This window comes from Suricata suricatta, chromosome 15 (genome assembly GCF_006229205.1).
Source record: "Suricata suricatta isolate VVHF042 chromosome 15, meerkat_22Aug2017_6uvM2_HiC, whole genome shotgun sequence".
Classification (NCBI taxonomy): domain Eukaryota; kingdom Metazoa; phylum Chordata; class Mammalia; order Carnivora; family Herpestidae; genus Suricata; species Suricata suricatta.
In genome coordinates, this window is record NC_043714.1 from 20,068,165 (window position 1) to 20,080,986 (window position 12,822).

The window sequence follows — 12,822 nt, forward strand, 5'->3', positions numbered from 1 at the left end:
GCTGATCACTGATTATTGCTACAGCTGGATTTTTTAAAAAAATCGGATACAATTTTCATTACCCATTAGCTGAAATAATACAAGATGTCAAAGGAACTGAAATGGAATATTACTTTTAAAAAACCATCTTTGGCACAAAAAAGTTCTAGAATGCAAAAAGGCCATGAACTAAAATATAAACATGAGTAGACATAATCGTGGCAAAGAAATTAGGGAGAAGTCCTGAACACCGGCACAGGCAGCGAGAGCGACTCTTCGATTCTAACTGTATCGTGGCACTGTACGTCAAAAAGTGCAAACCTCCAGTGCTTTATCACGGCAGACTATAAAAATAAGGTTTAAGATTCATTTTCTGAAAACCATGCATTTTGGAGTTTGCTAGTTTTCTTGTGAAAAATGCTGTGTTTATGGATAATGAAAAAGTCTCAAAACATTTTGCTAAGCAATTCCGAGGTTCTAAGTGACTCATGCACGGAAACACTTCGGGTGTATATGTGAAAAGCTCTGGACAGGCAGAACAAAGGAAATACAGATGGGTCGCTGATGGGGTTATTATTAGATCATTTCCACTGGATCACGAGCCCCAGATAAGCGAGGCATAGACAGCTCCAGAGCCGTCCGCCTGGACACGCACTCTTCAACCTCTGCCCTCATTTGTGTCTTCTCACTGGTTTGAACCTCGATCTCTTTAACAGAACAAACAACATAATATACAAAGGGGCAGTTAAACTTTGTGTTATCTTCCTCTCTAAGGGAGAGCAATAAAGCCTAAGGAAAATAAACAAAGTGAAGTTTCCAGAGCCTTCTAGTTTTCACGCGTGTGTGTCTGTGTAGCCCCTCCTATCTATCATGGCAAATCCTGACACCTCCCCAGGGCGGAAAGCTACGAAGGCCCCACACTGCGGTTGCTGTTGGGGGCAGTAAAACACTGAGAACCCGCAGGAAGGCACTGTATACCCCACCTCATCCTGTGACGCTCTCAACCAGCTCCTTCCAGAAGTATGAACACAAAGGAAGACTGCCTTGAACAAACTACGATCATAGACTAACCAAGATTTTTAATATGCTAAATTCCAAATTCACTTCTCCATATGAAGGGAATGAGCATCCTTTGGAATCTTAATTTCTAACCTTCTTTGTGGCATAGACTCCTCCACCTTTAGCAAACATTTGTCTATTTTACATCTGTCTATGTATATTACTATGTATACTACTGATATACATCTGAGTAATGAGGATCACTACCCGCAACCTTCTAGAATCAATAGAAGTAAGTTATTATGGCATGCTGGGTTTTTCTTAAAGCTGAGGTTCAGCTAATTCACCCCATCTAATTGTGTGTCTATGTATGCATGTGTGTGTGTGTATGTGTGTGTATGAAAGCCTTTAGCACATCCTCACCTTAAATAAACTGGCAAACAAAATGTCATTTTCTTCATGTGACTTAGCCTCAAAATTATGAACAGTTTCTTGTTTTCTGTGGGAGATGGAACCATGAGCCTAAATTGTATGGAATGTGGGGGTAAGTGAAAGGTGATGCCAGCCACTAGCTCTGGAACTTGCACTTAAAGAAGTATAAGTAAAAGCTTGATCTCAGGTCAGTTGCTTCTTCTACATAATAAGTGAACGTGGCACCTGGGTGGCTCAGTCGGTTGAGCATCCGACTTTTGGTTTCAGTCCAGGTCATGATCTCCTGGTTCGTGAGTTCAAGCCCCACTTAGGGCTCCATGATCCTGGTACAGAGTCGGCTTAAGATTCTCTCTTTTTCAGTCCCTCACCTGCTCGTACTTTCTGTGTCTCAAAATAATAAAACTTAAAAAAGCTAATAAAAACTACCTTATGACAAACTGGGCAGATACTCTGTGAAGTTGGTTAGTAAATAAAAGGCTGAAGCAGTTTCTTCTAAGAGGATTTTTACATGGACCCACGCTCACTTATCCGTACTCATGCTCCCACATACTCACATGCACACATGCACACACACATGCACACACGACAGCCATGCCTTACTCTGCTATCAGGGCCCTGGGGCCAGTAGCATTGAAAACACTATCTACACCACTTACACAACTGACCCAGGGTCTCTAGGTACCCATTTTCCGTCCGTATTCATCATGCTAACTCAGATGCATGAAGTTTGTCAATGGCCTGTGAAGGGAAACTTCCTCACACCCTCCCAAAGCATCTTCCAGAAACACTAAGGCTATCCCTGGGAGCAGGGAAGTATCAAAACTAAAAGCAAGGATTTCACTTCTTCAGGGTGAACCCTATAGTGTCTACAAACAAACATTTTTCATCCTCTGTTAAACCTTTCGCTGGATGTACAAAAGACATCACGAAAGCAGAAAGCAAAAATAGAATTTTCTAGCGACCTTGCAGCAAAAGGGAAAGTAAATCAGATTTCCCAATCCATGAGGTTTTACTTCATGGGCTATTAGTATCAGTGCATAGAAAACAAAAATTCAGTCCCTGTTTGCCTTAAAATCGGGCACGTACAGGGTACACAGAAGCCTACCACGAGAGAAGTGCTGACACTAGAGCTGGAAGGATCCAGAAGGGTCACCTGGACCATACGTGGGCAGCAATTAATTCTTCACAAGGCTTGGCAGTGACAAGGGCCCATAAATTACCAAATAATTCTGTTCCTTGAGTGTCATAAAAGTGTTAAAAGTACAAATAGTACTCTGAAGTGAATTATCTAAAAACAATTTTTTCTAGAGCTGGTATATACTTCTATACCTAGTTGTGTAACACAAGGTCTCAATTATTTTAGGAGCAAATCTGTCCTTGAGAATATATACACTCTAGGCACCAACACTGTATTTCTGTAGCATTCTCTAAGAGGCTCCCTGTTGGTACTATGATTTCAGTGTATCACAACATAGCAGGTTCCAACTGTTCTAATTTATTCTCCGTTTTGACACATCCTTTGGCATTTTCAGGTTGATCCCTTAAAGTCATTGTTCAGGGTCCTCACATGGATTGAGACAACATGTATAAAATAACCAGAGTAGCCCTAGGCATTAATCACTGCTGAATGTACATTAACGGCTGTTTTCTTGGAGGTGCCCTAGAGTTCCCGTCTCTCTGTAGCAGAATGTCCTGTTCTGATCTTCTTCCCTAATTTTGATACCTGAACTACACAATTTGCTGCTTCCATGGCTGCTCTCTCTTCTTTTTCTACCAGTTCTTCTTGCTCAGAGTAGAGATGTGGCTGGGGGGATAAGGGAAGCGTAAGCACTTGGCTGATGCCCCCTCCGTTCCCACCAGAGCAGAACTGAGCTCCCGCCTTCGGGAGCAGCCCTGCTGTGCGCTCACCTCTTCTACTCCCCGACGGCCATCACCAGGCTGCCAGCTCAGCTGTTTTTCTCTTCTGATTTTCTTCTTCAGGTTCCTGGCTGTTTCTTCTGGTCTTTCCACCAATTTCTGCCTCATGTACAAACAGCCCACGCTTTGCTGATGGTGAGTTTCCTTTTTGCTGGGACATTAGTTAGATCTGGATTTTTTTTTTTTTTGGCAGGCTTATTTGGCTACTGGGTTCTTAGAGTTCGCTTTGTTGGTTTTATATGTATACATATACACACATATATATGTACGTTTATATATATACACATATTTTTAGTATATTATGTACATACTAAATTTATACACACACACATATGCTTCCTAATTTGGAACTATTTGAGAAAGCTGGACAATAGTAACAACACTGGGGTGCATGGGTGGCTCAGTTGGTTAAGTGTTCGACTTCAGCTCAGGTCATGATCGTGCAGTTTGTGAGTTCGGGCCCTCTGTCAGGCTCTGTGCTGACAGCATGGAGCCTGGAGCCTGCTTCAGATGTTGTGTCTCCCTCTCTCTCCCTCAAAAATAAACATTAAGATTTTTAAAATAAAAATATCACTAACAAATAATAAATAGTAACCATATCACCACCACAATGAGAGCAGTAACTATGAAAACTACCATTTCAGTTCTTATCATGAGCTACATGTTGGTCAGAGTGATCTACATGGATAATCCTGATTAGATCTCACCCCACTATTACTGGAGTGTAACATTAGCCCCACCTGAGAGAGGAGAAATGCAGACATGGAGAAGTCAGGCGCTGTGCTGGAGGCCCACAGACAGCAATGGCAGGGCTGTTCAACAGGCAATCGGACTCTAAAACCTACATTATTTTCTAAAGTTCATTTGATTATGTTGAGAGAGAGAGAGAGAGAGAGGGAGAGAGATGGAGGGAGGGAGAGAAAAGAGACAGTGGGGGAGGAGGAGAGAGAAAGAGAAATCCCAAGCAGGCTCCGTGCTGTCAGTACAGAGCCTGACGTGGGGCTTAAACCCATGAACCATGAGACCACGACCTGAGCTGACATCAAGAGTCAGATGCTCAACCGAATGAGCCACCCAGAAGCTCCTAGAACCTACTCTACTAACCAGATGGTAAGTTTTCATTCTGCCTTTAGTCTAGCCCTTCTATGCCTGACAGAGATAGATCTGTCAAAGAGATGATCACCATAAAGTTTCTTTAAATTAATCAGCATAACACAATAAGCATACATATCACATTTCAATTTATGTGGGAGTTGTTTGGGTTACTAGAACATCCCTCCTAGAATTATGAAATTTTAATATTATGAAATTCTAGTAGCTAAATCTCTGAATAACTAATAATCATACCTTATATTTTAAAGGTGAAAAGATCCTGGGAAAAAAAAGCTAGGTAAAGGGGCACCTGGGTGGCTCAGTCGGTTAAGCGTCCGGCTCCGGCTCAGCTCATGATCTCACGGTTCGTGGGTTTGAGTCCCACATTGGGCTCTGTGCTGACAGCTAGCTCAGAGCCTGGAGCCTGCTTCGGAGTCTGTGTCTCCCTCTCTCCCTCACCCTCCCTGTTCATGCTGTCTCTGTCACTCAAAAATAAATAAAAAACATTAAAAAAAGAGCTAGGTAAAACATTTTTAATAGCTATAAGAGGAGATTGATATAAGCAGATATCACTGTTATTCATTAAGGATCAAAGAATTGGGATAATTTTGAAAATAATTTAAGACATTATAAAAATTTTTCTATTAAAAAAAGATGTATTGAAAAAACACTCAAAGACCAATGAACTCCCACAACTTAATATAAAATATCATTTAATAACAGTGAAGCATTTTTCATAATACACTTGATACTGATAAAAATACATGTTAATCAGAATTTAAGTATTTATCCAAATCTGGCCATAAGAAGTTTATAGCATGTGATATATCATTACCATTGCCACACTAGCATGTTTCAAGTTAATAGCATATAATTATCTGGCTTGATATGTGGAAGTCATTATATCTAATCATCTAAAATTGAGTCAAGTGCCATTATAGAAATAGCCCTATAAAATAATATCTCATTCATGGAAAATGGGTTCTGAAATCCCACTAGAAAGGCCATCCAACCAACAAAAACACAAAGAAGTTTTCATGCAATATCCAATATGCCCAGACGCAATGGAAAATATGGGCAGAGAGGCAATGCTATATTTGGTACTGCACGTGTCTTTCTTTTTTTGAGAGGGAAGGAGAGAGCGACCGAGGGAGGGGCAGAGAGAGCGAGAGAGAAAATCCCAAGCAGGCTCTGTGCTGTCAGTGTAGTTGGAACTCACAAACTGTGAGCTCATGACCTGAGCTGAAACCAAGAGTCAGCTGCTGAACCAAGACTGAGACACCCAGGCGCCTTTTGTTTTTTTTGTTTTTTTTTTTTAAATAAGGAGTTTTCCTTCTCCAAACTAACTTTCTTTTCTCCTCCTTCATTTCCACACTTTTCTCTATTCTAACACTATATTTATACTCTGACAGCTCATTAGTCCTCTTAGGAGCTCATTTTGCCATACAAGCTTTCGATCTTAGAGAGAGAAATAGAACTTTCTAAAACTCTCTGAAATTGCAAGACTAGTTTTACCCCTAATCCTTCCGGGACTGATAATTTAGCAAAATACAATAATAAGGTATTACAAATGAATGAAATGAAACAAGAAAGCGAGAGAGGTGTAAGTCCCATTTCTTAAAATTATCATCTGATTTAACCAACATGAGATTCATTATTGACGGCCTGTAAAAGTTTCTAAACGCTTAAAACGTCTGTATTTGGCTCACTGTGGATGGGCAGCCAAGAGGCTGCGGACAGACTCGGCCCAGGAACCACACACACAGGAGCTCTCGTCTCGAGAGGCTGCTTCACTTCTGACCTTCAGGACCTGCTTCTCTTCAAGGGGACCTGGTGCCCAGGGGGGACAGGACATATTGTGGTGCCCTGTTTGTTTCTCCCATAGTTCTCAGCAGACTCTGCCCTTGACAAACGCAAGCTCTAGAAGCAAACAGGCCGTGTCTGCCTTATGGTTCATCCCATCACCACAGCCTAGGACTATTAAATTCATTAATAAAGTCTCTTCACCTCTTTTTTCTTATTATCCCTTTACTCAAATAATCAGCAACGCAGGAACATAATTTTTCCTTTGAGGAACTTTAAAGTTCTGGAATCTGGAATATGAGTAAGATCCCTCTAATAATACATACTATCTGTTGTAAGACAGCTTTTATTTTGTAGCCACCAAATATATCAAAATTTTATGATTCAGTTATGTTTATACCAAAGGCAAAACCAAATATGAAAAGGTTAATAGATCTGGCCCCATAAAATTTTAGTTTAAAAAATTATAAGCTGAAAAGTTTAAGAACCTTAATAAAATTGATATTAAGACAAAGATGAACACATCCATGGAAGAAAAAATGATTATCTTCTCAATTAAAAAATATATCTGAAAATAAAATCCCTCACCTACTAAGATGACGATTTTTAAGAAGGTATTACCCAATGTGTCCATGCTAATCCAGAGCCCTTGTGTAAATATATAACAAATCCGTACGAGAGTCTAAAAGTTTACTTAGCAATTCACGCTTAAATTGATTCAAAGGAAATGATTAAAAATGCACATAAAATATTCATGGTGCTGCTCTGGAGGTCAAATAAAATGGGAATTAGTTTTATAAGATATCTGTATGAAACTATGCAGTCATTAAAATGATGCAATAGAATGGAATTGATGTGAAAAGATGTTTACAATATATTGTTACTGGAAAAAAAATGAGTTGCAGTACGTATTATTCACTATGGTCCAATAGAGCGTATCTGAACGAATATTAAAGTCATAATAAATATGAGACTTTAATTATTTCTTATTCTATTTTCTAATATATTTGCAGTAAACAACTATTTTAATGTAATGAAGAATAAGATAAACAATATAAAGAAGATAAAAACTACAAGAACGCCTTCAATCAAAGAGTAGTGGTAAGGGGCTTACCTGAATTCTGGCTTGGCACTATTAAGAGGTCAATTAGTTAAAATGATTTGTAGTAAAAAGATATTAGGGGAATATTTAAATTATAAGAACTACTTTCATTATTTTACAGACACATTAGCATGATAATAATCTGCCAGTTACATTTATGCCTGTATATTCCTGAAAACAGTACTGGCAACGTTAAACGTCAGCCGTTCTTTGATCCGACTTGCATTTATAGTATGTTTGGTCTATAGTTTCAAAATTAGAGCCCAGGGACTGGCCTTTGGAAGCAATATCCTGAAGATATTGAAGATATTGAGTGGTTGTCAATCTAATCCCTCGGTCACTGGCCGACCATTTAGTTAACACAGATCACATACCATACTTCTAGAGCCATGATAATGACAATGAGGAAAACAGCGCTTTTGAGAAGATTGGCTGGTCACGCCACGCACCAGTGGCTTTAGCATATATCACACTGCAGCCTCTTACATTATTAACTTCGGGTTTGTCATTCCTTTTCTAATTGAGAGAGGCAAGGCAAAAACTTCAACGTAACGGAATAGTACAGCATTTTGTAAAGAACTTCAGAGATGATTTGGTCTAACCCTTGATGTTATAAATATGGAAATTTAGGCCCAGAAAATAGGTCAGTGATGAGCCAAAACAGAACCAGATATCCTGCCTCTAAGCCCAGGCACTTTGTATTATCATTTACCACCTACACAGAACACCGGGTTCTGCTTTCGCAGGTAACTACCGGACTCCAGGATTAATGAAAAGAGCATTGGAGCGCATACAGACCTTGCATCTGGTAACTGTACGGTGCCTGTCCAGGTTGAGGCGTACCAAAGCTCGTGCCATAGCTGAGAAATCCCGTCTGTCCCGGTGACTGAGACTGTGACAATCCACCTTCAGTCTTGATGCCTGCCCACAATGCACCTAAATCAGTTAGTGACAGCTTATCCATCTGTTCGTTCCAAACTTTGGTAAACACACCAAAACCCCTCCCCAGACTGTTCAGTCATAAATGCATCCCAATATTATCTCAATACCCAAGGTACACAAGCTGAGGGTGAAATACCCTAACCTAGACTTCAGTTAAAACAAAACAAGAGTATTACAGATTTGAGTGACTATTCACCTTGTCCTTTCTTGTTTTTCTGATTTACATTTTCTATAAAATTTAACTCCAGTGATAGAATTTCTATATTTAGTTTTGTTGTTTTATAAGAGGTTAAAAGATCATCTCCTTTAAAGTCAAGTAATAGCCATAATGAAACTTCACCTAGACTATTCTAAAAGTCGCTGTGTGGATTAGTGTCAAAATAAATATTCTCTTTTCTAAAAGGAGATTAGTCTCTAGCCTCACAGCATTTTTTTAAATCTTTATTTTCTATCTTTCGGCCACAAGGATGATTTTAGCACATAATTCATTTTGAAGTCAGAGGAAGCAAGATGGGACACCAGAGTAAGCAACACAGGGGACATCCTTCTCCCCACCCTCCCTGGTCCTGCCGGAAAGCAAGCACAAAGCTAGGAGCGTATTAACGAACTGAATCATGGAGAAAAGCACAGTGGTTTGTAAGCAAGTGAACCAATAGTTCCCTTTCTGTCCCTTGTAGTTTCAAGTATTTATTCCAAGACTCTTGTTCTAAGTGTAGCCTAAAGGACACTTTCTTCTTTATCACTGTAATATAAAAATCATGTGTTTGTGGCCCCCAAATACTTCTCAGAATGCCAGGCTGACATCTGAATTTTAGGACTTGGGTTTGGCAGTATTGTTGTGCAGGGCTCAGCACTGGATTATAATGAAAGACAGTTGTGAAAGTTAACAAGTGTCTTTAATTTCCACAGAAGGACGAGAGCAAAACTTCTGCCAAGCCAATCCACATTTTTGAATAATTTTACTTTGCACTTAAGATCAATGATATCTTTAGGATCTCGAATACACAGTAGTCTCACAGTTTATTTCCATTTTAGGGGAATTTCATCAGGAGAATGAAGTTAGGTAACCCTGCTGAGGCAGTGGAACAATCTGACTCTTGGCCGAAAGAGCCTATGATAATTCCTGGTGTATCTCTACAGAGCCTCGTAATGTTCTTAACATTTATGTCTTAATAGAAACTTAACATTTTTTTAAAAGTTATTTTTCCCCACACAGGCAATCCCAAATCAATAAGTAACCCATAGTTATAAACGGTCCTTGGAAAAAACACCTGCCTTGGGCAGATAGTCTGATGGCTCCAGAAATTCCCTTTCTTTCCATGTTGTCACCAACATGGACTTCCCCTTCTCTCGCCATTGAAGGCCCAATTAATCTGCCTTGAGTCTTCCTGTACCACCTCTGGTGTTAGCCTGGTCTTCAATCTTTGTGATAAGAACAGACAAGGTAAAGCAGGAAGAGGCAGAAAACAGCCTCGGCTGCAACTGTCTCAAGGGCTTCTACCCACAAGCCTGGAGACTCTTCAACTTGGTCTGCTCCACGCAGATCCAGAGAAGAGCAGAAGCTCACTTCCCCACCAATCCACTGTTCCTATTATGAAAAGATTTGCCCATCTTCTCTTACAGGGTCTAAATAAAAAGTCAGGGGGCACAAGGCCTTGGAGAAAGTCTTCTAAGACCATCTGGACCTTGACTGTGAGCAGTTAAAATCCCTAAACCATGTGTTCCTCCTTCACAAGCAAGCAGAGGGGAGATGGCAGTCATCGTTTTCACTGCACTGGCCCAAGAAAAATAGAATGCCTGGTCAGAAGCCCCGGGAGCATCTCTTTGTACTCAGAGCCCAAAAAGAGAACAAAGACAGTGACCAGGAAAATGCTGAGGACTCAGACTTATTCCCAGGAGATTTATAAGCACAGATGGCCCTGAGGTCAACATGGAGCCTTGTGCTTACCATCTCCCGACTCCACCAATACATCACGTTAAAATCCCAATCCTCATTCTACTAGTTCTGATTTGAACCTCAGAATCTCTGCTCCTGAACAATGATCTCGGACAATAGGGACGTCTACTGATGGTTCAGTACCAGAAGAGTCCTAGACCACAGCCCAGAAAGTAGCAAAGAGCCCCACCACACTGAATGGAGAGAAGAAAGAACAAGAGAGGAGGTGTGTGAGTGGCAGAAGAGGCAATGAAATGAATGACACCCTCCCCTGGCAGCCCAGGAGGCCTACAGTGCTTTTGCGCTATGTGCCCTGCAAGATACATTTACGCTTCAAGCCAACAAAGACATTCTGAGAATATAAACTGGGGACGGCCTCAACTCGCATTTTAGTGTTGCGGCCGTGCACCCCAAACCCGAGGCCTTCTTTCCTCATTTCGCACAAGAACTGGTTAAAAATTAATTGCAGACAAATTTAATCTACATCTAATATTATTTTCAGGAATCTTGCGTAAAAGCTATGGAAATGCAAGGTAATTCTAGGAAGTCCATCTTATGGCCGTTTCTAAAATCTGCCTTAAAAATGTCTGGTTAGAAAAAAAATACCTCGCTATATAACATTCAGTTCCAGATAATTCTGAAGTGAAACTATAAAGGGTGAAATTGTATATAATTTACATTTTGATTTCTGTATATAAGAAATTTATATATAGTTGATTTGGTTTGAAGTAAAAGTAGAAAATAAAAAGGAATAAAATATTTTCCTTCTAATTATTAATGAAATGCTTAAAGAACATTATTTCTTCCTATATTGCTATAAGCACAGAATTATTTTTTCTACCAGTCTTTTCCTCCAAGCATCCAAGTACTTTTTCTTGATGGCTAGGTTTTATTTTTTCTTCAGGAAATGCTAATAATTTACATTTTTTTCTATTCAAGCAAAGTACAATTTGTTTACAATTGTAATTGCAATTCAACTGAAGAAAAGGTATCCTGAAATTCTAAGATTTCTTAAAATTAAACTTTAGGGCTTTGCTGGATTTCTTTTTAATTTACAGCTATTGACCTTTTAACAACTGAGTTAAATGACACCAAGATAAAGATAATCTCCAGGTGGGAAGGAACAAACAGGGATGTGAGCTTTAAAGGTTTCCTGCTTTGCCTCGTTAAAGTGCAGCCCAAGCGGTGATATGTAGATCACTCTTCCTAATGGCTGATAATGCTGAAATTTAAAAGTCCTACCACCCTCAAGTTCAGAACAAGGATTCGGTGAATCCTGTTTGTACTTTCCTAATCATAGTTAGGCATCTGATAAATAAGCAACGTATCTTTACTCTAAAAGACTTCATTCACGGAAGTTTTATCGCAAATATGAGCTAAGATTCTTTGGATTCCAGAACCAAGTGTTCAAAGGGCAAATTAAAAGTTGAACTATAAATGGGGGAAAAATGAGAGCAAGACGTCATATGAACCATGTAATCAATTTGCCACTGATGACCTCAAGAGAAGTTGCCAGCACTTACGAGGTTCATTCAAAACAACCATATCAAGAAATTAGACACAAAAGGTAATCATACTTCCTAAAGTGGCCCAAGATGACAGTCTTTAGGTACCACTCCTCTGACACTTGTGTGTGCGCACGCACGCGCACACACGCACACACACCCCCACACACAAACGGGTATGCCCAGGGGATCCCGCTCCTGAAGTAACAGAATTACTCACCATATGAGGAAATTCCGTACGGCTGTCCAGGCTGTGGGTATGTGGCATACGCTGTAGCTTGTTGCATTCCTGTGGTAAACTGTGTTTGCCCATATGCAGCCATAGTTTGTGAGGAAGGGGTAGGGAGAATATGTGGGTATGGTCTGCTATTTGTCAGAAATGACAGAAAATAGAAAGCCCATGCATTAGATGGAAACATGCAAGGTAACTGATTAACAACCATATCACAAATTGCAGTTTAAGACGGTCTCTTAAAGTATAACTTTCAAATATAATAACACAAAGTACCGAAATACTTTAGTATCTTTTCTAGGTGATGCTCAAATTTGTGTCAACCCCTTTAAGTCTTTGTGAAATGCACTTGAGTTTAAATTAAGATGTAACATGTGGGCACAAAACATGACTTGAAATAAGATAAAAGACGACTGAGAAAAGTCATTTATTAAGAGAAAATACATCTTACTTGGAAGGGTAAATCTGTGGTGGGGAGAACTGGTGAGTTGGTCTTGGGCTGAAGCTACTGCTCCCAATTGCTGGAAAAAAATAATACACAGCAGTCAGAGCAAAAGACAAAATCAGTATAAAACATCGATCTAGTTTGAACTATAGGCAGACTGTGTGAAATGGCTAGTAATACAACCTTTTTGGCCTGAAAAAGTGGCAATTTCATGCAGTCAACCTAAGTTTAAATGTATCCGACAAGGTATGGGAACTTATGAAATGGTTCGGAGTTTAGGTCTTAGAAAGGGGTCATGATCATCGGAGATACTGGACAGGGTAAGAGTGCAAGGAGGCTTGGTCACCGTGTGGAAGGGCCGCTCAAAGAGGGGGGACGAGGGTGAATTTGCAGAGCTGGGGCGGGACCGGAAAGGTCACCTGGCCTATTGTGTGCGCT

General features: G+C 40.0%; 1 protein-coding gene across 1 annotated transcript in view; it reads right to left on the minus strand.

Moving 5' to 3' along the window:
• Positions 1-12,822, minus strand: part of EYA1 (EYA transcriptional coactivator and phosphatase 1) — a 164,709-nt gene that overhangs the window by 118,922 nt on the left and 32,965 nt on the right. Inside the window, exons 4-6 of the mRNA XM_029923941.1 lie at positions 12,391-12,460; positions 11,928-12,073; positions 8,123-8,260 (exon numbers count right to left, since the gene is read on the minus strand). Of these exons, the coding sequence (XP_029779801.1) occupies positions 8,123-8,260; positions 11,928-12,073; positions 12,391-12,460 (354 nt within the window). The remainder of the gene's footprint in view (positions 1-8,122; positions 8,261-11,927; positions 12,074-12,390; positions 12,461-12,822) is intronic.